Raw genomic sequence first — 25,698 nt, 5'->3', positions numbered from 1 at the left:
AACAAATAGAGATGAGCCTTAACCCATAGGTTTTGTAGTTGGATAGGCACTATCCTACAGTAACCTTGGCAAGGAAGGCAATCACCATTGGCCACTCTGACTGTCAACTAGCTCTCTCCCACTGGGAGCCTGGATTTCCTTGCTCCATATGGATCCACAAAGCTGTGAATACTACCTATATCAATAAAAATCAAACACTTTTTGACTATTAATAATACCTTCCACCCTCGTAGTTTTTTGTGAAAGTGAACCTACTATGGCATATAAGGAAATGCCTAGCAATTCACCTACTTCTTTCTCTTCACCAATAGCCTCTCCTTGTTGTATGATGGCTAAGATTCATTCGGATGCTTCTTGCTCCACTTCTTCCTCATCCAAACCCTCCAATAAAAATATTTTGGGTCTGTTACACATATGCCCTGGGTGAAATTTTTCATCACAATAATAACAAAGCCCTATTTCTCGCCTCTCTTGCATTTAGGTCAGGGTGATTCTCCTAGTGGGTATCGTGGGCTTTCTTGTTAGGTTGGTAGAGATGTAATTGGTAGGGTTAGATCTTGGATCATGTTGGCTGGGTGGTGCTGATAATTTCAGTATGGGCACTAGAGCAAGTAGTTTAGGTGTGTAAGTTTGGGTAGTGTGGGTTTGTGGTTTATTTCTAGATACTAACCCTTGACTCCTCCTAGAGACTTATTCCTCCTGCAATTTAGCTTACCCAAAGACTGCTGAAAGGGTAGTGGGTTTAAACATTGTGACCATAATTCTAAGATCACCTCGTAGCCCACTAATAAAAGTATTAATACGGAACTCCTTCGCCAACCCACTGATTCTATTGGATAGGGCTTTAAATTGGGTTTCATATTTCTCAACAATAACCATTTGTCTTAGTTTTGTGAAAGTCCCTAATGGATCCTCATAGGTTAAGGGCCCAAAGTGCACCTTAAGTGCTAACATAAATTCCTCCCAAGTGTGAACCAGATTCCATTAACCAATAATACCAAAAGATGGCCTTGCCCTCCCTATGGAAAAAAAGCTATGTAGCTTTTGATCTTCTGGGATACAAAAGTAAGATCAGTTCAGACCCATCAAATTTAGGAAAGTCTAACCTAAAATTCCTAGCATGAATTCCCCTATTCCCTTCAAATAAGGAATTGTTACTAACATGACCCTTGGGGTTGGATGAACTTTCTCCTAAGTGTTGATTACTAGCCATGACTACCAGCTGATCATAGTTGACTGCCAAATTGTTGATTTTTTGTAACACTACTTCCAGCATTTGTCTCTATTTGTCTTGCTCTTCTCGCAGGTGCACCATTTCTCCTTTCATTGTGGACACAACCTCCTCAAGCTGAACATGGCGGGTATCATCAGCCATGGAGTAGGAACGCGACTCTGAGACCACTACTCTATATATATATATATATATGTAATTAAATAATGGGTAAAGTAAATATGGTACTTTAAGGGGCCACTATCCTCCAATACTCAATCACTAAGTGGATGAATCTAATGATCTTCATTGATACTTGTCTATAATATTTATAAACATAGATAGTGGACTAATTTAACCTACAGTTACTCGACCCCAAAGAAATTAATGAACACTAGAGTAAATAACTGACCCACTACTCCACTAGCCCATCTAGGTGACCCATGAATAAAACCCTACCAAACAAACACTTAATAATAGAAATTACAAAAATAACATGTAACACCTCAACTGTAACACCCCAACCTGAGCTTTGAAAATTTCAAAATTATAAATGAGAGTATGCAAAAGCATTTATTAAAATTTGTCAAATATGTGCCATAAAAATCATAAATTAAAATCTCTATATATGATCTAGGTCATTGTTACATTTCCCTAGACTAAGTCTCATCCTATATCTTTACCTTTATAAATATTCTGACTTCTGGTGGTTTAAAACATAAAAAATAATAATAATAATAATAAAATAAAATTAGGCAATGAGTCAGTAAGAAACCTATCACAATGTAAACATACTTAATATAAGATTTTTCATAAAATATTTTATACTTAAAAATTTAAAATCATGACTATTCATACGTATACTATGACATGCATGACTTATTTTGAATTATCTTACTTATCTGGCTTATCTTACTGGCCCACACATTTAATCATGTGTGCAAGGTTATGCACTGACCTCACATCCTGCAGCTAAAAGGAGAGTCACTAATATTATTCTAGCATACTATGGTGAACCACGCTTACATCTGTGGCTTGCATGTTCACCCATAAATTTTATTGGTACTTTGCATCTAATGGTCATCTTATTAACTGATTTGAGCTTATTTTACACTTGGTCTTATGAAAGGTTACATGTCTTATGCAACGTGAGATGTATGAGATGCATAATACATATATAACTACAATATGCAAAATGAAATATGATGAATGACATGCTTCCAAATGTCATGAAATGCGTGGTACATTAACATTGACTACCAAAAGATTGGCTCTAATAATAATAATATATAACTAGTTAACGTATACTAATCCTAATTTATGATCAAACTACTTACCTTTTAGTGTTGCTTCTTAAAATTTTCAGCACGATCATGGTGCTAGACTGGGTATCTTAGATTCAATTGCTGCACTTATGGAGGTTTATGATTTTTTTCAAATAATGCATAAATAGATATATTTATAGAGAGATTTGGGAGAGAATGCTAACAAGTTCGAGTTTGAGTTGAAGTTGGTCACAATCATTCAAGAAGAGAGTTTGAATTTAAAAACATAATCTAGTAGTTCATTCAATTTAAGATTGGCAATGACTGAAACTGCGTAAGGGACTTCAATCAATAATGATTTTAAATTGAAATAAATTTCTAAAGATCAATCTTTAAATTTTAGAAGGAGACTAACTCATTCAATAAATAATAAATTGGATTTAACATAATTTAGCCTAACTAAAACTAATCAACCTCAATAATTTAGCACTTATGGGCTTATCCAATATGGCCCATTAAATATAATTTAGGCCTAAATAAAAATTATCAATATTAAGATCTTAGAATTATTAGGCTGGGTTGTTACATAACCCATAACAAATAAAGTAATGCTACTTATTATCTCAATTTTCATTACTCTCTCAACATTTCATAATGTGGCATTAGATGATTAGAGATTATTTATTATATTTTACTTGTGAATCTATTATCTAATACTACATCATAAGATGATAAAAAAATGATAAAAAAAAATGATGAATAGATTTTTTTTTCCTTAAATATATCATATTTCTATCGTGTCTTTTCTAAAAATGAAAAGTAAGCAAAGCAATGTCACTCATTTTTTATATATATATAGGAAAATAACATTATCATTGATAATAGAAAGTTATAGACATTTATCAAGCCAAATAGCTTGACAAATAAAGTCTGGACAACAATCCCACCACAAAGTTATGCTTTCAACATTCCAAGCATATCGGGCAAGCTTGTGAGCTGCCACATTTCCTTCACTATAAACATGTTGAACTAGACAATCACCAAACAATAGTTGGAGTTTCATGATTTCACACAATAGAGTATCCAACATAGATGTAGGTTTAGTATCTTTTTGGAGTGCTCACACAATCAACAAGCAATCACTTTGGATAATTAGTTGTAATTCTCAAAATTGCTAATAACTCAATAGCTTTACTAGCTCAATAGCTTCAAGATAATTAGTGTTTGCACAAAGCTATAAACCTCTCAAAATTGCTAATAACTCAATAGGTTCAGGATCATTCACTTCATTCTCCACTATATTAGTTGCCATAACAATGTCACCATCGGCATCCCTAAGAACAATTCCCATACTAGCCTTATGAAGGTCACCAAACACTACTCCATCAACATTAAGCTTCAAGAAATCTAGTGGTGAAGGTCTCCAGTTGTAGAAATTTTTAGTCTTGGCTTTAGGCAGTTGTTTAAGTTCTGTAAACCTCCTTAATAAAGAAAGAGCATTTTCAATCACCTGCCTGGGTTCAATATTTCTTTTTCATGCACCATCGTATTCCTTCTCCACCAAAAATCCCATGCAATAGAGAAAAGTAAAGACAAATCCCCTAGATTGCCTTCTTCTTGCACCTTCAAAGCTATCTCCATTACAGTCATCTACCTTCCATTTTTTCCATAAAAGACACAAATTCAACCCAACAAGCTCTAAATGTATGACATTAAAACAAAGCATGAGGAAGATCTTCTAACCTTAGTTTAGAAAAGCAACAAGTCCCTTCAGTAGTCAAAACTGTAATTTTTGGTAAGTAACCCTTCTTTACAAGCTCTCCACGCAAGCATCTTTATTTTATTAGGAACATTTATCTTTCAAAGAGCCTTCCAAAGAGCATGTTGTTGGCTAGCATTGTAGCATTCCCCTGAACCTCCATTTATTCTCTCTTTGAAAAATTTGTAGCAGCTGCTAACACTAAATTTACAACTCCTCTCATGTGTCCATACCCATTTATCAGGTTGCTCTCCAGGATAGATCATAATTCTCAAATTTTCTAAAGCTACAATTGGATTGAAGAAAGCTCTTATCTTCTCTATCTCCCACCATCTTGTGTTGCTATCAATAATATTCTCCATTGTGTCCTCCCTCAAATCTGCCCTAATGTCTATATTTTCCATCAAAAAAGTTTGATGTCCTAGGATCCAAGAGTCCTTCCATATTTTGGTAGTTTTTCCATCCCCAATTCACCATCTTCACCCTTGAATCATCCAGTTTTTTGCCTTTCAAATTCCTCTCCAAACATATGAAGGGTTATTTCCGGAAATAGCCTCCAAAAAGTGACCATTTAGAAAATATCTAATCTTATAGATCTTATGCAGCATGGAACCCCCCTCTTACAGGATCCTCCATCCCTATTTGGCTAACAAAGCCAAGTTGAAAACTTGCAAGTCTTTTAAACCTATACCCCTTTTACCCTTTGGCTCACACATTTTATTTCAACTGATCCAATGAATCTTCCTTTCATCCTTTTTCTAAACCCACCGGAACTTTGCCATCATTAATTTGGGATTCTGAACATAAAGCACAAGGTAATAAGAAGCAATTCATAGATTATGTTGGAATTGAACAGGCTATTGCCTTTGTCAGAACTTCTTTCCCACCTTGTGAGAGCAACTGTTCCTTCCAACTCTACAGTTTTTGCCAAAGTTTGTGTTTGATTTCAGAAAATGCCTTGGATTTAGATCTACTTACAATAGGAGGTAGACCTAAATATTTCTCATATTGTTGGACCCTACTAACTCCCCACAATTGCAATATTTCTTCTTGTTTCTCAGCTGACAAATTTCTACTAAAAACTATAGATGTTTTTTCCTTGTTAATTTTCGAACTTGAACCTGTTTCTTACCTTTCGAGCAAAGCTTGAACCCTTCTATTTTCTCCAATATCGGCTTTACAAAAAATCATACTATCATCTACAAAGAGCATATGATTAATGTTAGAAGCCCTTTTACAAATTTTAATACCAGCAATGGCCTGCTTACTCTCAATTGACTTCAATAAAGATATGAGGCTCTCAGTGCACAACAAAAATAGATAAGGGGATAATGGGTCCCCTTGTTTTAACTCTCGACTATGGACAATAGGTCCCTTTGGTTCTCCAATCACTACTACTGAAAATGAAACAGACCTTACACACTATGTGATACCCCGTTTTTACGTGTATTTTCACTGAATAAGTATTTTAATTTAATTAAAATATTGGTTCTTTTATTTTAAATTATTAAATTTTAATTGAACTTAGTTAGCTGTGAAAATTATTTTGTAGAGCTTTCTTAATATTAATTATCGTTTTGAATTTAAATTGTTGTGTGATTTATTTTAATTTTTTTTTTTTTATTTAAAATTTTATTGTTAGTATTTACTAGTTATTTATTATATTTTAGCTAGATATGATGTTTAAATTATTTTATTCATTTTATAACTTTTAAAGTAGGGGTGCTACCCGTACCATACGGTGCGAGGTAGCTCCTTCCCTGCACCCCGCCCCGCATGGTGCGGGAGTGGGGTTTTCCTCCCCGCCACCCGCCCCCACATCCCCGTGGCGGGGTACCCCGCCCCGCTAGGCAGGGTGCGAGGAGGATGTCCAATCCACCCTGTCTTATTTTCACTTCGAATATTAACTATATTTTATTAATTTAAAAAATTATTTCTAGATTTAAAAGTGATAAAAAAAATATATTTTTAGATCTAAATTGTAGATTTAAATTTTGTAAATATGACTATAATTTAAAATTTATGTAATTTTTAAATTTGCTAATGCATATTTTGTGTAAGTTGTAGTCTAGTAGTTTTTAAACTATATAGTTTTTAAATTTGCTAATGCATAATTTGTGAACAAGTCTAACAAATTATAATATATATTTATATATACACAATTTGTAAAATATAAATATATATTTATATATATAAACATATATTTATGTTTTTGTATATATAAATATTTATATTTATATATAATATATATATATAGAGGTGAGGGCGAGGCGGGGGAAATGTGGGGCGGGGTTGGGCCCTCCCCGCCCCCCACCCCCGCTAAGGGGACTAGATGCGCGGCGGGGGCCCCCCCTGGCCCATGCGGGGCAGTGTACCCCGCCTCGTCGTGCGGGGGCGGGGTAGCAGGGTGCAGGGCCCCGCTGCCCACCCATATTTTAAAGTTGTTTTCATTGAATCAGTTTATGAACTATAGAGTTGAGGACTGGACCTCATTTCTTTTCTCCATCTTTTCTTTTTCTCTTTTTCTTTTTCTTCTTTCTCTTTCTTTCTCTTTTTCTTTCTTTTTCTTCTCTTTCTTCCTCTGGTTTCCTTCCCATGCATGCGTCTCTCTCTCTATCCTCCATTTTCACCGTTTGCTTTCTGCTGCCCAGAACCACTGCCCATCACGGACGTGTATAACACCACCCACCCAGATTCTTTTCCCTCCGATCGATGAACATCCCCACCAAATTTCACCTCCATCCGAGCCACTGTTAATTTCCACGAGCTCCTCCAAGCTGTGGCATTTTTTAGCTCCAGCGCCGCCGTTTTTTCACCTCCGGCCACCATCTCTTCCTACCTTCATCACCGACCTCTTGCCATCCTAAACCACCTATTTCCAGCTCCAATCTGTCGTCGAAGCGGCCCACACGACCACACTTTCTGTTTTGGATTCTTTGGCCTTCCACGATCGTTTTTGCCGCCACCCACGACCAACCCTCACTTCCACTAGCTTCATAAACACCTCTAAGCCATTTCCTACCAATCTCAAGTCTTGGTTCGTCCCCATTCAAAAGTGAGTATTTTACAACCCACGGCCACAATGTTTTTACACTGTTACGTTACTTTTTCTTCGCCTTTATCAGCTCGTTGATCCTTCGAAAATTATTATATAGCGCTGTAAGTATTTTCTAAACTCTATTTTAGATTTAAATATATTATTACTTTTATAATAAATTCATTGACTAGTTAATTATTTTAGACTAAGTCCGAAGAGTCGGGGGTCGAATGGATTTAAGGACGAAGTTGTTTAGTTATTGTTAATGTTGAGTTTTGTTGGATAAATTATCACGACCCCAAGCCGAGATGGGGTATTATCTCAGTGGAGCTCCTCTGGTTACTCGGGAGCGCAATATACTGAGTGACGTCTCCTGGGTTGTCGCTGGGCGACAACGGGAGCGGACGGGATGGCAATGCTCTCGTACTGACTCCGTGGCCCCTCTGCTGGCGGAGGCTAAAGGATGCTTGGCTATGTGCACGCTGGGCGTGAAACTGGGCACCGCTCGTTACGAAGTCACATGCATTGTCGTTACCCGTGGTGTGACAAAGGGAGCCAAGGTGTGCAAATGACCCCTAGGAGAGGTCATGGTGCATTCAAATATATTGGATATTGATTTGAAATTGGATTTTTGGCCAAATGAGACTTTTGACATGAGTTGGAAAGTGAAATATTTTTGGGGCCAAATTGGACTTTTGGTGCGTGCAAAAATGTGAATTTTGGGACATGTGCATTCAGCATATTTTCATGCATATTGTTGAGTATAATATATTTTTATTTTATAGTGTTTGGATTATTATTTACCTGAGGCACCATTTTGGATACCGTAGATTTTGATGCAGAGGTTGAGAAGGAGGAGGCTGAGCCCGAGGAGGCGGATCCGCCAAAATTTTGACTTGGAGTCTTTTATGTTAAAGATTATCTCTACTAGTTTTTGTGTATTGTAATTTGGTTTGAAACAATATTTGAGACTTGTAATATTTTATTATGTGTGATTTAAACGAGTTTGTATTTAAACAAAAATTCTGTTACTTAGTTATAAGACTTTTATTATCCGCTGCATGATTTTTATTGTACACTTATTGCATGTACACACACTTGGCACTTGGTGATGGGATGTATGACCCGTATTGTCTTCATCCTGACGTCTCGATTTTCACGTGTCCGTACGTGGGATTTGAGGGTGTCACACACCACATAACCATGTCAATTAGTTTCTGCTCAAACCCCATTTTGTTCATCACTGGCTGCAAAAAATCTCATTCTACTCAATCATACGCTTTGCTCACTTGATCATACGCTTTGCTCATGTCAAGTTTTAGAGACATATATCCTTTTTTTTTTTTTTCCTTCTTCTTATGTTTCAAATAATGTACAAAGTTCTAGGCCACCAATGTATTGTTAGTAATAAGGCGCCAAGGAACAAAGGCACTCTGAGAATCCAAAATAAGACAAGGTATAACATTCTTCAATCTATTGACTATAACTTTTGAGATCAATTTATAAACTACATTGCACAGATTTATGGGTCGAAAATATACTACTTTAACAAGGGACTTCTTATTTGGGATTAGTGTAATAAAAGAATGATTCAAAGAGGAAGGGAACTCACAATTGTTTAAAGCTTTCAATACTGCAGTTGTGACTAGTTTACCAACAACAGGCCAGAACCTTTGGAAAAAAATTGGGGTCATCCCATTAGGTCTAGGAGCCTTTGATGGGCTCATTTGCTTCAAAGCCTTAAACACTTCTACCTCTGTATAGTTCTTAGTTAAACCTTGATTCATAAATTCATAAAGTGTGTCACTTTCCTTGCAAGACTCTCCAAAAAATCTGTAGGTCCTTTTTGATTAGAAGTTGAAAACAAGTTCTAAAAATAATTTATGAACAATTTGGATCTCTCATCTCCTCCTCCTGCCATTCCCTATAGTCATCTTTAAGTTTTCCAATTCTATTCTTTCTCTTTATATGCGATGCTTTAATGTGAAAAAATTTTAAATTCTGATCCCCTTCCTTCAACTGCAATACCTTTGACCTCTGCCTCTACATAATCTTATCTCTCTCAAGCCACTTTTGAACTTCGTCCCTTGCACCATTTTGTTCTCCTCTTCTCACACACAATGGGTCTCTATCCTGAATCTGATTGAGTCTGACTTTATTTAATTAGCTAGTAATAGTAACAGAGCATAGAACTTAATTTGTTACATTACAAACAGACAGATAAACTCTCCACTGATCGATTTAGGCTAAAACAAAGTCATAAACTTCCAAAATAAAAATGGTTAGAAAATCCTACAAATTAATTAGCTAGATTAGATGTAATCCACAACATTTGAATTACCTAGAGAACTCCAACAAACACTACCACAGATGCTTTTAAGCCTCGTAGGTGTTTAACTCTTTTAAGCCTCGTATGGTTACACAGTTCAAATGAGATTAAATATTTTGTTAAAAATTGAATAAAATATTATTATAATATAAGTTTTTAATATTAATTTTGTTTTGAGATTTGAAAAAATTGAATTGTTTATTATATTTTGTGTAAGAATTTGATAAAATTATAATAATTATATAAAATGAGATAATTTAATTTTGTGTAATCAAACTGGCTCTTATTTTCATTTGATTTTGGCCCTTCTTTTTTTTTTTTTTTTTTTTTTGAAATGAAAGTTTGATTCATTAAACTGTCATTACATAACTAGGTATGTCCGATACAATGGCTGGAAGGACCTCACTTGGTACCTCCTCCACCCACACACCTTCAGAATCTAAGGATAGAGCTAGCCTAGCAGCTGCATGTGTTGCACTATTGCCCTCTCTCCTCACAAAAGCTACAGACCACCCAGGTTGGGCATGCACCACAGCCTTGATGTCCTCTATCACCTGTCCATCCCACGATGAGTTGAAAGATCTGGAGTTGATTGCTTCCACTACCACTTTTGCATTACCCTCCAACTGCACCCAAGTGAGTCCCAGTTCACTACACAGGAGAGTTGCTCTAAGCATGGCCAGACTCTTTGCTGCACTAGCGTTCTTTGTTAACTGTCTAGGGGTTGCAACTATCACATGCACCTCTCCTCTGAAGTCCCTCACTACAATACCAATTCCCACCTTTCCTCTTTTTGAATCCACTGCTGCATCCACATTCACCTTCAGATAGTCTTGGCTTGGAGGTTTCCACACGGTTCTCACTGCCTCTACTGGCCTTATTTGATTCTCTCTTGGTTTTTCATGAGCCAATGTGACTACCTCTGCATCTTTCACTGCCTGCTGGATCAACACGCATGGCCCCTTGAATTTTCCTTCAAAAACCATAGCATTCCTTCTCCTCCACAGGCCATAAAGCACCTCAGCTACTATGTGGAGGCTTCCTTCCTCTAACTTAGACTGGAGCTCAGACCACAATGTTGTGAAGTCACCAAAGTTCCTTCCCCATTTTCTAACTGGACTACAGTCCTCGCCCCATACATCTACTGCTGCAAGGCAATCCCAAAGCACATGTATGTCTGTTTCTTCCTCTCTACTACACATAGGACACGTTGAGTTATCAATGACCCTTCTCTTGAAGAGGATACTCCTCGTGGGAAGTATTCCATTGCGAGCCTTCCATAGGAATAGTTTCACCTTACCTAAGCTTGTTAATCTCCACAGCCTCCCCCACAGCCCTTTACTTTGATCTCCACTGGATGTTTCTCCCATATTTTGGTTCTTAATCCCCAAGTCTGCATGATAGGCACTCTTTACTGTAAATATCCCTTTTTCTGACAGTCCCCATATTGTTTTGTCACCCATCCCTTTTACACTAATAGGAATGCTGCAGATACTCTCGGCTTCCTCTTGACTGAAGATTGCTTGCACCAGTTCTTGTTTCCAAGTTTTGCTTTCATCTTCAATGAGCTCACTAACAGTTGCATTACAGTCCAGTATCTTGTTTGGTGTTTGAATTTGAAATGTAGAAGGTATAGGCACCCACTTGTCTTTCCATATTTTAATGCTTCTTCTATTGCCAACTCTCCACACTAGTACTGTCTTTATCAGATCCATTACTGACATTAAGCTCCTCCATATTTGTGATGGGCAGTAGCCTACTCGTGCCTCCATTAGGTTGCCTGACTTGAAGTATTTCTCTTTGAAAACTTGAGCCACCAATGAAGCAGGTTCTTGTATAATTCTCCATCCTTGCTTGGCTAAAAGAGCTCTATTGAAGCAGTTAAGGTCTCGGAAACCCAACCCCCCCTTACCCTTTGTTGTTCCAAGTTTGTTCCAGCTCTTCCAATGAATGCCCCTTCCTTCCTTTCTGTGATTCCACCAGAATTTGGCAATCATAGACTCTATTTCTTTGAGAAGCATACTCAGCATCTTGAATACACTCATTGTGTATGCTGGTATGGCTTGCAGAACACTCTTGATCATGACTTCCTTTCCTGCAGAAGACAGAAAGGAATTCTTCCAGCTGTTAATCCTTTTCCATATCTTTTCTTTCAGGCCTCTGAATGTGTTATACTTGGATTTTCCTACCGTGGTGGGCAATCCTAGATACTTGTTGTAATTCCCACACACTACACCTTCAGCATGTTGGAGGATGCATACTTTTGCCTCGGTCCTTGTATTTGAGCTGAATAGAATGGAGGTTTTCTGTCTGTTCAAGGTTTGTCCTGATGCTTCCTCATAGACTTTTAGCAAGTGAACTAAAACTAACCATTCTTCTAACTTGGATCTACAGAACATCACACAATGATCAGCAAACAAAAGGTGATTTATTCTTTTGCCCCCCTTGTGACTGCTACTCCTTTAATGAGACCCTTTACTTCAACATCCTTTAAAAGAGAGCTTAGTCCTTCTGCACAAAGCAGGAAAAAGTAAGGGGAAAGAGGGTCCCCTTGCCTTAATCCTCTTGTAGGTCGAAATACAACTCCAGGTGTCACATTCACCAATACTAAGTAAGAAACAGATTCCACACACACCATAATCAACTTCCTCCACTTGTCACTGAATCCTAATTGAGATAGCATTGATTGAAGAAAGCTTCACTCCACCATATCATATGCCTTTGACGTGTCTAGCTTGATAGTCATACTGCCTTCTTTTGCCTTTCTACCTAGCTTGCATGGTGTGCAGGAGCTCGTAAGCAACCATTATGTTGTCAGTGATTAGTCTACCAGGTAGAAATGCACTCTGGTTCCAAGATATGACATCTTGCAGCACAGATTTCAACCTATTAGCCAAAACTTTCGAAATTAATTTGTACCACACATTGCACAAACTGATGGGCCTGTATTCATTTACTGATCTAGGGGCACTTGTCTTGGGAATAAGAGCTATAAGGGTATGGTTTAGGCCTGTAGGCATCTCAGCTGTTTTAAGGAAGTCAAGTACTACCTGCACCACATCAGAGCCCACTATATCCCAATGATCTTGGAAGAATCCTGCATTGAACCCGTCTGGCCCTGGTGATTTGAATGGAGACATTTGTTTAAGTGCAACCAGGACCTCTTCTGATGTAAACTCTCTATCCATTTGCTCCCTCTTGTGCTGTGAGATCCTATGTCTTACACCATTCAGGCACTACTGTATGGTTCTTTCGGATGGGTTAGCAGATTGGTACACCTATTTTGAAGTGAAGCCAGAACCCGGTTGCCACCTCTTCCTTTGAACTCAACACTCTCCCCTCTCCATCCTCAATCTGTTTTATGGTGTTCTTTTTCCTCCTTTGGTTGACACATGCATGGTAGAACTTAGTATTTCTATCCCCTTGTGGCAGCCAATGGACTTTGGCTCTTTGTTTCCACCTTGCATCTTCCTGATCTAGCAAAAAACCAACCTCAGATTGTAATCTCTTGAGGTCATTCATGTTATCTACTCTTTCTTCCTCTTGCAACTGTTTTATTTCATCTGTTTTCTATTTTATGGCTGCTAGTCTGTTCCTTCTCAGGTCCCTACTCCACTTCTGAAGCTTCCTGCTTCACATCTCTAGTTTATTTTGCATCCTGCTATTTTGCCTTAGAGGATGAACTTCTCTTTGCCAAACCTCGGCTACTGTGTCTTTGCAACCATCCTCTTTTGCCCAATTCGTCTCATATTTAAAATGGTAATGAAAATGGGACCCCTGGCCCCTGCCACTGGTACCCTCAAGAAGGATTGGTCTATGATCTGAACATAGTTCCACCAATGTGCTGACTCTAGCATCTGGAAACATCTCCATCCATTTTTTGTTTGCCATACCTCGATCTAGTCTCTCCTTAGTGAAAGTTTCACTCTCATGTCTGTTGCACTATGTGTACTTTGCCCCCCTCCACCCTAGATCAAACAGACTGCAATTTTCAACCACCTCTCTGAATGATCTCATCTGACTTTCTGCTCTAGCCCTTCCACCTACTTTTTCATAATGGGACAAAATTTCATTAAAGTCACCTATTACTCCCCACCCCATGTTCCTAGGATTAAAGGACTGCAACAACTCCCATGCTTCCTTCCTCCTATTTGTTTCGGGGTGTCCATAAAAGCATGTCAATAGCCAACTTAAATTATCCTCTTCACTCCTCACGATTACATTGATGTGTCTTTGGGAGTAATTAACTAATTCCACCTACACTTCTTGCTTCCACATGAGCATCAGTCCTCCACTCCTTCCCACTGCACCCACTGCTACACAACAATCATACCGAGCTTTCCTGGCCACCTTAGTGGCTCTGGCTTGAGACAGCTTGGTTTCCATTAGGAAGACCAAGTCGGGAGCTTTTTCCTTTGTTTGAAAACAAAGGCTTTGAACTGTTCGGGGGTTCCCAAGCCCCCGACAGTTCCAACTTAATATTTTCATAGCATTCGGTGGGGTTGATCACCAGCCTCCACCGATTCAGTAGAGATAATGCCATTACTTCTAAGGTCAGGATTCTTACCTCTTCTCTTTTTCAAAGGTGCAGTTAGGATCTCCTCCTTGGTCTCTGCTGGCCTTTTAACTCCCGGTCGCAATCCTCCTTCCACAGGAGTGGATCCATGTCCTCTTGCTTGACGTTTCCATCTACGGCTTCCTTGGTTTGGACTTGTGACACCATCTGCTTGTTCACTTGGAATAAGCTGGTTGTTGAAACCAGTTGATTCCCGCGCAGGCCTCTTCCCTTCGCCAAAAGTCTTGACCTGTGTCTGGTTGATGGGCCTATTATTTCTGTTGGGCTTGTCCGTCGTACCTATAACTATCAAAGCCTTATTTTTTTCAAGTATTTCCCGCCTGGCTTGTACTTCATCCTCCTGCATGCTTCCTGCACTGTGCTGGTTCTCACCTACTCTTTGAGTTGCCCCATACCGTGTCCCATCATCCTCGGTCCCTGCGTCAAGCTTGCTACCGTTTCCTGCCAAATTCCTCTGTCGTGCATCCGCAAACACCATTCTTTCTTGTTCTTGGCCCTTCTTGTTCTTGGTTTGGTGGACGGAAAAAAAAAATAGCTCACCAAATCTATGAGATGCTTTACTTCAATGAACTTTTGTGAGCTTCGGCCCAGTGGAAGGACAAAACGGTCCACAAATCTTTGATATGATTTACTTCATCATTCTTGGGCACTAGAGAACTTGTGCTTGGGTTTTGTGGAGGGCGAAATCATCCCACCAAATCATTGAAACGTGACTTCTTAGCCTCTGGCTTCCAACCATTATAGAGTATATCACCAAAAAAACCAACAAGAGAGGAGCTCATGAATAGTCAGTTTTCTTCTTCTTTTCTTCCTTTTTTTTTTTTTTTTATTTTTTTTGGTATTGGGATCCCTCTTTTGGTACAACTCTTCAAGAAGAAAGAAGGGAAGCTAATTCTCAAGTAGAAGCAGGTCAAGCTGTATGCCACGTTCCATGCACAGTTGGCTTAATATATAATCTTTTACGAAAGCCTTCGAGTTTTAAAAATCTTTTTCATGAGCCTTTTAATTGTCAAAATCTTTTTCATGGGCCATTAATTTTTCATATTTCCTCCAGAGGATCTAGTAGAAACATCTTTATAAATTCTTTACTGCTAAGATGATCAAAGTTCTCTGAATAGCAATGGCGGATTGTATCTTCTTTGGGCACGATGATGCATCTAAGATCCTCGATACTATTCCCAGTACGATCACAGAAAATCCCAGAAATATATGCCTTTTTTTTTTCTCCATGTTTTTCAACTCTCTGGGGTGAAGAAAAGGACCGATAGAAACCAGCCGAAGGTTGTAGGCCATTTTTTGGACCTCGCGAAGTCTCTTGGGAACCCTGTAGATACAGCAATACTCAGCTCTAGGCCCCAGTTCCCGTTGAATTTTAATGCTCAGCTCTTTACATCGATCAAGTTCTTTTTTAGTGGAATCATTTTCTGCGGGTGTAGGGCTGTTTGTCTTTGCCATCCCTAAGTTCCTTTTCCTAGTGACAAAAAAGAAGATAGCAACATCATGAGTTTTGACATCTTATATATGAGAAATCATACATGCAAACGTGAGTATGTACTTGTGAGTATGCAATTACTGTATAATTATTTTAAAAAAATAAATAAATATAAAATTTACATAAAAAGAAATTAATTTTTAATTAGTAAACCTCACTCTTTTTTTAAATAACTATATAACGTTTGCACATTCTACGCATTATACCTTCTAATATGATCTATATATTAGGGATCATTTGTTTTCAAACGAATAATCAGATCTGAGTTTGAATCTTAAAAGAAAAAGTGATCAACATGGAAATTAATTTAGAACAAGCTAACTTATGGGTCCAAAGGCTTTGGTATTTTTTATGGCAATCCGAAAATTTCAGCTTTGCATAACAGACTACTGAAAAAATGGAAGAAAAAAAGGAGAACCTGTCAATTTTGACCGCTATGAAAAATATCAGAATTCTTAAAATTTTCAAAATTTTTAGTTTCATACTTAAACATCATCTAAATATAAAAATGATTTAAATTTTTAACATTTTCACGTAATTATTTCCTAATCATTATTTAAATACAAAATCAATATATTTTTTACACAAAATTCTAAGATACTTGAAGTGTCTAAACTTAACGTTAATGTTTAATGCATACATGGTGATGTTGTTTTATTGACCTTTGCTTAATTTATAGGTAAGGTTCATAATTTAGAATTGTTTTAAAATTTTATGTGGTAGTGCCACTTCGTTAAAAGCATTATTTTTTTTTTTTTAACTTGGATTTAAATTTAATATAAAATAGAGTTCGAAAAATAATTGAGAAAAAAATTATATATATATATATACACACAACATCACATCTGCAAAATAATTGAATGGAAAATGGTTAATAATACTTTTTTTTTAATTCATAAATAATATATATTATAATGAGTAATACTACATATCGTTATTAAGCATATAAAAGTCGTATAATCGTTTTAAAAAAGAGTTAGATTTATTATAAAAAAAATTTTAATTTTTTCTATATAATTCTCATATTTATTATTTTTGTAATGATTACCTAACGTTAATCTTCTCGCCACTACAAGCATATGTCGCTATTATAATTTGATGATCGGCCTTATCCTGGTGATGCGGTGTAATCCATCCAGCTTGTCATTTTCGTGCAAATGACATGAAGACAGCTGTATTTTAACTCACCGCACAACAGGATGGCTTTGGCATAGACCATAAACAAAAAGTTTGACGTGGGTATATTGAAGTTGGTCTAGTAGAGTGACCTCTACTGCACGGCCGTGGAATTTGCGAGCAGTAGTTTTGAAATGGAACTGCAAACCCACACTTCATTTTGCAATTTGCAGTTTTTAAAACAATTTCGACATTCAATGCCATGCAACTGCATCTGGCTTTATTCGCTGGTAATTTGCTGCAATACACACAGATCACAGACGGACAGACTCTCCACTGATCCATGTTAAACCAGTCATAAACTTCCAAAATACAAATAGTTCTATATGCAAACCACTGCTACACGCATCTACTAGCTAGCTAGCAGTTTATATATATAGCACTCGAACAAACATTGCCACATGAAATGGTTCAAATCTAGAACTTGCCGATGTTGGCAGCACTCAATCTAAGGAGCCTGTGGAAATTCCACAAAGTGAGAAGCAGGACAATAATTCCAACAATAGTAGCAGTGCCTTTAAAAATGTCTGAGAAATACACCCGAGTCAACGTTCCCACCAGACGATTCCAATTGCTTTCGTAGTACTTATTAAGCTTTCCACAGAGCTCGGTGTAATGGCTTCCATTTTCTTCAATCTCCAGGGCGAGGTTGTTAACCAGATTCGTCACTGCAGTGCTGGAACCTAACTCGTTAACAATGATCTTCTTTTCAACAAGCAACCTTACATCTTCTTTAGTTGTGATAAGATCATCCAACAACACAAAGTAATCGCAGACGTAAGTTTCATTTGGATAATGGCACTGCTCCAAGGCCATGAGGTTTCGGAAAAGACCTTCGGTTTTGTCGTCTAACAGAAGGGGTGGGACTTCCAAGAAACGTTGCATATCGACCAAGCAAGTGCTTTTCAGGCATGGTAAGCAAGACAAGAGCCATGAGAGATTGAAGCACGGGAACATTTCTAAGCAGATATTCTCCCGAAATTGTATTTCAAGTAAATGTCTTTTTGAATCTGGCCTAGTGAATTTCAACCCTGCCTCGTCAAGCTTTGTTGCGGTACCAAGTAGGTGTTTATTTCGTTGAACCGTGCCTTGTCTTTTATTTTCGTCTTCTTGTTCTTGGTCTGGGCGGAAACAATCTGAGCACATGGAAAGCTTGGGTTCGGGTTTCTTATTTTCGTCTTCTTGTTCTTGGTTTGGACGGAAACCATCAGTGCACATGCCATGTTCGGGTTCGGGTGGAAAGAAAAAAAGTCTCACCAAATCTGTGAAATGCTGGGGTTTGGGGTGTACTGGTGAGGTTGCTTTTTGGTGTTCTTGTCGAGGGCAACCGCATCGCACCAAATCTGTGAAACACTGCTTTACATGATTTTCACACTTCTTGGGCTGATTTGGCTGCCAATTACGAGTATAGAGATCACCAAAAAACCTATAAGAGAGGTCAAGAACAGTTGGCTTTTCTGTATTGGGTTCCCCATTTTGGTATAACTGCTCAAGAACAAAGAAAGGAAGCTGATTCTCGAGTAGAAGCAGGTCATGCTGTATGCCGCGTTCCATGCACGGTTGGCTTAATATATAATCTTCTTCATGATTTTTACTATCAGATTTCCTGAGGAAGAGCTCAAGTATAAAGATAGCATCCAGTAGAATCATCGTTACAAAGTCTTCACGGAGTATACCATCAAAGTTCTCTGAATAGCGCTGGCGGATTTTATTTTCATCGCGCTCGATGATGCATGCAAGATCCTTGCTGCTTTTCCCAGTACGTTTACAGAAAGACCAAAAATATCTGACTTTTTGTTGCTCCATGTCCTTAAACTGATCTTTTTTCTTGCAATGAAAAGGACCGATAGAAACGAGACGAGGGGTGTAGGCCTCTTCTCTGAGCTCGCGAAGTCTCTTGGGAACCCTGTAGATACAGCAGTCAGGCCAACGAGGAGGCTCCTTTGGCTCCGGTGGAATGTTTATGATCAGCTCTTTGAGTTTGAGTTCAATTTGATGATCTTCTTTTTTAATGGAATCATCGGCTGTGTGTGTTGCAGTGCAGAACAATTTCTGTGCCATTCCTTAAGTTCCTTTTCCTAGCGACAATAAAGAAAATAGCAACATCGTGAGTTTCTACATCTTATACCTTCAAATATGATCTATTATTAAGGATTTATTTTAAAACGAATTATATTCGGATCTGAGTTTAACTCTTAAAAAAAAAGTGAACATGCAAATTAATTTAGAACAGCATGCCTATGGGTCCAGAGTCTTTGTTGTTTTTGTTTACCAGTTGTAACGCCGCGATCCCGCAGGGGGTCGGAGGACTTCACTGAGCCGTGGCTGGTGGCACCTAACGGAAAGGCTGCTCTGTTTCTGTTGCTAAAAACACAGGCTTGTTAGGCAGTGGAGAGAGAAGCTGTTTGGTGGTTTACGGTGGCTAACGTGAGGCAATTGGATGGTGGGTGCACGTGGGTTCAAGGCTGGACTACGGGCCGTTAGTTGGAAGTTTGAAACAGTGGTTAGTGGTGATGCAAGACAGAACCGTGAATGGAAAGGGTGGCTGCTCTGGGTTCTCTCGTCGTGACTAGCAACGGCTTCAACCTCCACCTTTTGACGTTGCGGTGCCGTGGGGGAAAGAAAAGCAGTGGTGCTCTGGTGCAGCGGAGACCTATCACCGCTTGGAAGAGCCGATAAACGTTGGTTGCTGCGGCAGAGGAGTATGGATCAACGGTAAGGTGGGGGTTTTGAACAGGTGCTGGTCTTGGTCATCACAGCGGAGCAACGTGCATAGATGTAAGCACGAGCCTAAGGGCAGGTTTGGTCACGACGAGATACAAAATTTTATTTAATTTCACTTTTTGAAGTCTTTAAATAAAAATAATATTATCAAATTATATTTTTATACCATTTTAATTTTATTCAATTTTTTATTTTTCACTTTTTAAAATCTAAAACATATTTAACTCATATTATCTTATTATTATTAATAAATTATTTTATCACTATTTATAAAATTTTTATTTTATCACATTCTCCATGTCTTAAGGCAATGACCATCCTTTTGGGTGACTCTGCCTGTGAAGGAAATAAAAGAAAAAGAATATCATATGCCATTGTGAAGTTGTTAAATAATAATATAAAAAAATTATTATTAAAAAATTATTTTCTTTTATATAAATTTTATATTTATTTATTTATTATTAAATGATTGCACGTCACTTTCCATATTATCATTTCTCACGAAGAAAGAAAGGTGAGAGTCGCTAAGTGCCGTCGGGTGACAAAAGAAGAAAAAATTTCGCGGGGTCCACGGCGTAAGAAATGGATCCAATGAAAAAAAAAAAAAAAAAGTTTATGCACGTGGTCCCGGTTACAGCAGTACTACCCTAGGAGAGTATAAGCCACACAATTTGATTGTTGCGGGGGCTCACTGTATTGATCGATATTGATAAGAAAAAAAGTGATGCAGTTTAGTGAAATTATAAATATCGCGTAATTATTTAAAAAAAATAAAATTTATGATTAAAAAATTAATTTTTTTATATGAATTTTATATTAATTTATTTTTTTTAAAATGATTGTATGTTGCTTACACAACTACGATTACAAATATTATTTTTTTAAAAAAATGAGAAACCAAGTTGCATTTTATAATATTTTACATAATAATATCTTATAAAATTAATATTCTTTTATAAAAATATCCTTATTTATAACATATATTATGTAAATTATTATGAAATATATTGTGTATATATCATTTCTCTATTAATAATAAGGCTTTGAGGATGATGTCATTCTACATCCTGATCTTCTTAGACGTCTCACTCCTTCGGATGAGTAATGCTACGTTTAGTTATGAAATGTGTTAACGTCATGCATTTATTTTAAAAAAGAGTGAGATTTAATTATTAAAAAATTAATTTTTTAATGTGAATTACATATTTATTCACTTTTTAAAAAATGATTATTTGATACTTATACACTCACAATCATAAATATTATTTTTTTCGTTCGAATAAATGACAAAATTAAAAGTATTTTTCGAAACCCTATGGTCGTCGAACGGTGCCAAATGACCTTATCACAACTAAAGTGGGTAAAGATCATTATCATCCAGCACTGCAGTGACGAAACTGTTGAACAACCTCGGATTGAATTAGAAAGGACAAAGTACCATTAACTCAAGCTCTGTAAAGATCTTTATACGTATTACGAGAACATTTGGAATCATCTGGTAGGAATCTTGACTAGTGTGTATTTCAGAGTCCTTTTAAAAGCCACTGCAATTATTGTTGGAATTATTGTATTGGATTTCACTTTGTGGAATTTCCACAGGCTCCTTAGCATATGAAGCAACTGTGGTGGTGTTTGTTGGAGTGCTATAAATGCATATAGCTAACTAATTCATAGGTTTTTCTAAACATTTGTATTTTAAAAGTTTATGATTTTGGTTTAGCATCGTCATCGATATCAATCAAGAGTTTGTCTGTCAGTCTGTATAGCAGCAAATTAAGTTCTATGCTGTGCGACTATTACTAGCAAATTAAATAAGGAAAATGTATTGATTCTGTTATAAAACTATCGTAAGGTGAGAGAGAGAGATAGAACTCAAGAAGTTATGAAACTTATAAATTTCTTAAAGAATTCAACGATATATATAGGCGTACAAAGGGAACTATGCAAGTTACTATGCAGTACTATGCTGGTACTGTGCATATTTACTATGCAGTACTATGCTGGTACTATGCACTATGCGATGTTGGCCATTTACTATGCCAGTTACTATGCAGTACTATGCTGGCACTATGTGCACTGTGCGATGTCGGCCATTTACTATGCCAGTTACTATGCAGTACTATGCTGGCACTATGCACACTGTGCGATGTCGGCCATTTACTATGCCAGTTACTATGCAGTACTATGCTGGCACTATGCACTGTGCATTTGACGGCTAGCTCAAGGTGGTCATACAATTTTACAATGTTATTTTACAACACTCCCCCTTTGGATGACCACTTATAATGAATATGCCTCGTTAAAACCTTGCCAAGGAAAAACCCTGTGGGAAAAAACCAATGGCGAAGGAAAAAGAGTACAATATTCATGTGTACCGTAAAATGCTTTAAGATTGCCTCATTAAAACCTTGCAAAGGAAAACCCAGTGGGATAAAACCTTAGCGAAGGAAAAAGAATACAATCAGCATAAGTCTTCAAGACGTTACTCCCCCTGAAAAGTGCATGATAAAAGGTCTTCAAGTCTCCGCATTCCAATGTTCTGCACAATCTTCTTAAATGTTGCAGTTGGTAATGCTTTTGTGAATAAATCTGCCAGATTATCACTTGATCGTATCTGCTTGACTTTAATTTCACCTTTTTCTTGAAGTTCATAAGTATAAAAGAATTTAGGTGAAATATGTTTGGTTCTATCACCTTTGATATATCCTCCTCTAATTTGAGCAATACAAGCAGCATTATCTTCGTATAAAGTTGTTGGACTATCATTAATAACTGGAAGACCACACTTTTCTTGAATATGTTGGATCATTGATCTTAGCCAAATGCATTCTCGACTTGTTTCATGAATTGCAATGATCTCTGAGTGATTTGAAGATGTAGCAGATAGTGTTTGTTTGACAGATCTCCATGATATAGCAGAATTTCCATAAGTAAATACATATCCAGCCTGAGATCTACCTCTGTGTGGATCTGAAAGATAACCTGCATCTGCATATCCAACTAATTGTGGACTTGAACCATATTGATAAAATAATCCCATATCAACCGTACCTCGAAGGTATCGAAGGATATGTTTAATGCCATTCCAATGTCTTCGAGTTGGTGCGGAACTATATCTTGCAAGTAAATTAACTGAAAATGCAATATCAGGCCGAGTGCAATTTGCAAGATACATCAGGGCTCCAATTGCACTGAGATAAGGTATTTCAGAACCAAGAATTTCTTCATTGTCTTCACAAGGACGAAATGGATCCTTCTGCACATCAAGTGATCGAACAACCATTGGAGTACTCAGGGGATGAGCTTTGTCCATGTAAAAGTGTTTCAAGACTTTCTCTGTATAATTTGATTGATGAATGAGAATTCCATTTGGCAAATGCTCGAGCTGCAGGCCGAGACAAAATTTCGTTTTGCCAAGATCTTTCATTTCAAATTCATTTTTTAAATATGTAGCAGTTCTTCTGATCTCTTCAGGAGTTCCAACAAGATTTAGATCATCAACATAAACCGCAATAATAACAAATCCGGAGTCTGATTTCTTAATAAAAACACATGGGCATATTGGATTATTCTCAAATCCTTCTTTCAATAGATATTCGCTAAGGCGTTTATACCACATGCGTCCGGATTGTTTTAACCCATATAAAGATCTTTGAAGCTTAATAGAATACATACTTCTGGATGTACTCAGATTAGAAGCTTCAGGCATTTTATATCCTTCAGGGATTTTCATATATATGTCATGATCTAATGATCCATATAAATATGCGGTAACCACATCCATCAACTGCATATCCAATCTTTTTATAACTGCCAAACTAATCAAATATCTGAATGTGATTGCATCCATAACAGGAGAGTATGTTTCCTCATAATCAATCCCCGGTTTCTGCAGGAAACCTTGTGCAACAAGTCGTGCTTTATATCGCACAATTTCATTACTTTCATTACGTTTACGTATAAATACTCATTTATATCCAACGGGTATTACACCCTTTGGTGTTTGTATAATTGGTCCAAAGACCTCTCGCTTTGCTAGCGAGTTTAATTCAGCTTCAATAGCTGATTTCCATTTTGGCCAGTCATCTCTATGTCGACATTCTTCGACAGTTCTTGGCTCAATTTCTTCATTACTTCTGGTAATGTCAAGAGCCATTTTATATGAGAATATGTTGTCGACAACAGTTTTATTTCTATTCAAAATTTCTCCTGTATTCATGAAATGTATCGAGATCTCGTTATTTTCAGGTACCTGTCCCTCTTCAAGGGAAGACATTTCATGAAATACCTCTTCAGGAGGTTCTTTCTCAGGAGATTTACTCTCTTCATGAGCATCAATTACTCTTATGGCCTGTGTTGGTATGGACTCTTCAGGAGTACCAAATTCATTTTGTATTTTCCTCTTTCGAGGAATTTTGTCCTTAGCACCAATAGGTCGTCCACGCTTCAGGCGTATCTTAGACTCGCCTATTGCTATTTTGGCAACTTGTCCTTCAGGGACTGCAATCCTTGCTGGAACATTAACAGCAGGAATATATGATTTTACCACACCTTTAGTGTCAGTAAATGCATCCGGTAATTGGTTTGCAACACTTTGCAAATGAATAATCTTTTGAACCTCTAGATTACATTCTTTTGTACGAGGATCAAATTGGGAAAGAGCTTTATTTTCCCAAGTAATTTCTTGTCGTGCTTCAGGCACCGACTTCTCATTACACAATGTTTGTCGTGCTTCAGGCACCGACTTCTCATTACCCATTGTTGGAAAAATGGATTCGTCAAAATGACAATCCTCAAAACGTGCCTTAAACATATCCCCTGTAAGAGGCTCAAGGTATCTGATAATAGATGGAGAATCAAACCCAACATATATCCCAAGTCTACGTTGAGGGCCCATCTTTGTACGTTGTGGAGGTGCAATTGGAACATATACAGTACATCCAAAAGTACGAAGATGAGAAATATTTGGTTGCTGACCAAATGCAAGCTGTAATGGTGAATATTTGTGATATGCTGATGGTCTAACTCGAATTAATGATGCTGCATGAATTATAGCATGTCCCCAAGCAGAAATAGGAAGATTTGATTTCATGAGTAAAGGTCTAGCGATTAGCTGAAGCCTTTTAATCAATGATTCAGCTAAACCATTTTGAGTATGTGTGTGGGCAACTGGATGTTCAACATCTATTCCTATTGACATGCAATAATTATCAAAAGCTTGAGATGTAAATTCTCCTGCATTATCCAATCGAATAGTTTTAATTGGATAGTCAGGGAATTGTGCTCGTAGCTTAATTATTTGTGCAAGAAGTTTAGCAAATGCAGCATTTCTAGTGGAAAGTAAACAAACATGTGACCATCGACTTGATGCATCAATTAAAACCATAAAATATCTGAACGGTCCACTTGATGGTTGAATAGGCCCACATATATCTCCATAAATCCTTTGTAAAAACGATGGAGATTCAAAACCAACCTTTGAGATAGATGGTTTGATAATCAATTTACCTTGAGAACATGCAGAGCATGGATATTCATTGGGTAAGATAATCTTCTGATTCTTTAGGGGATGCCCATACGAATTATCAATTATTCGTCTCATCATTATTGATCCCGGATGTCCAAGGCGATCATGCCAAGTCATAAATATTTTAGGATCAATGCACTTCTGGTGCATTACAACATGTGATTCAATTGTTCTCATTTTTGTATAATACAATCCAGATGAGAGGGCAGGCAGTTTTTCTAATACGAGCTTCTGGCTCGAAATTATTTTAGTAATGAGAAGATGCTCTTTATCGTCTTTGTTAATGGTTTCAATATGACAACCATTACGACGTATATCTTTAAAACTTAATAAATTTCTTCTGGATTGTGAAGAAAATAGAGCATCATCAATGCAAAATTTGGTGCCATTAGGCAACACAATATAAGCTCTTCCGGAGCCTTCAATTAGATTCGATGAACCGGAGATGGTATGAACATAGGCTTTACTCAATGTTAGATTTTGAAAATATTTTTTATCCTTAAGAATTGTGTGAGTTGTAGCACTGTCAGCCAGACATACATCTTTATTATTCATCTCGGAGATAGAAAGTTCATCAATAAGACTCATGATTCTACAAAATAT

General features: G+C 37.3%; 1 protein-coding gene across 1 annotated transcript; it reads right to left on the bottom strand.

Moving 5' to 3' along the window:
• Positions 1-17,042: 17,042 nt before the first annotated feature.
• Positions 17,043-18,905, bottom strand: LOC122296478 (UPF0481 protein At3g47200-like). The gene has a single exon (XM_043106229.1). It carries the CDS (start codon positions 18,903-18,905, stop codon positions 17,262-17,264), a length of 1,644 nt encoding a protein of 547 aa, XP_042962163.1. The 3' UTR covers positions 17,043-17,261.
• Positions 18,906-25,698: the final 6,793 nt, after the last annotated feature.

This window comes from Carya illinoinensis, chromosome 15 (assembly GCF_018687715.1).
Source record: "Carya illinoinensis cultivar Pawnee chromosome 15, C.illinoinensisPawnee_v1, whole genome shotgun sequence".
Lineage (NCBI taxonomy): Eukaryota > Viridiplantae > Streptophyta > Magnoliopsida > Fagales > Juglandaceae > Carya > Carya illinoinensis.
Note: the sequence above shows the minus strand (reverse complement) of the source record. Positions and strands in the feature narration are given on the sequence as shown.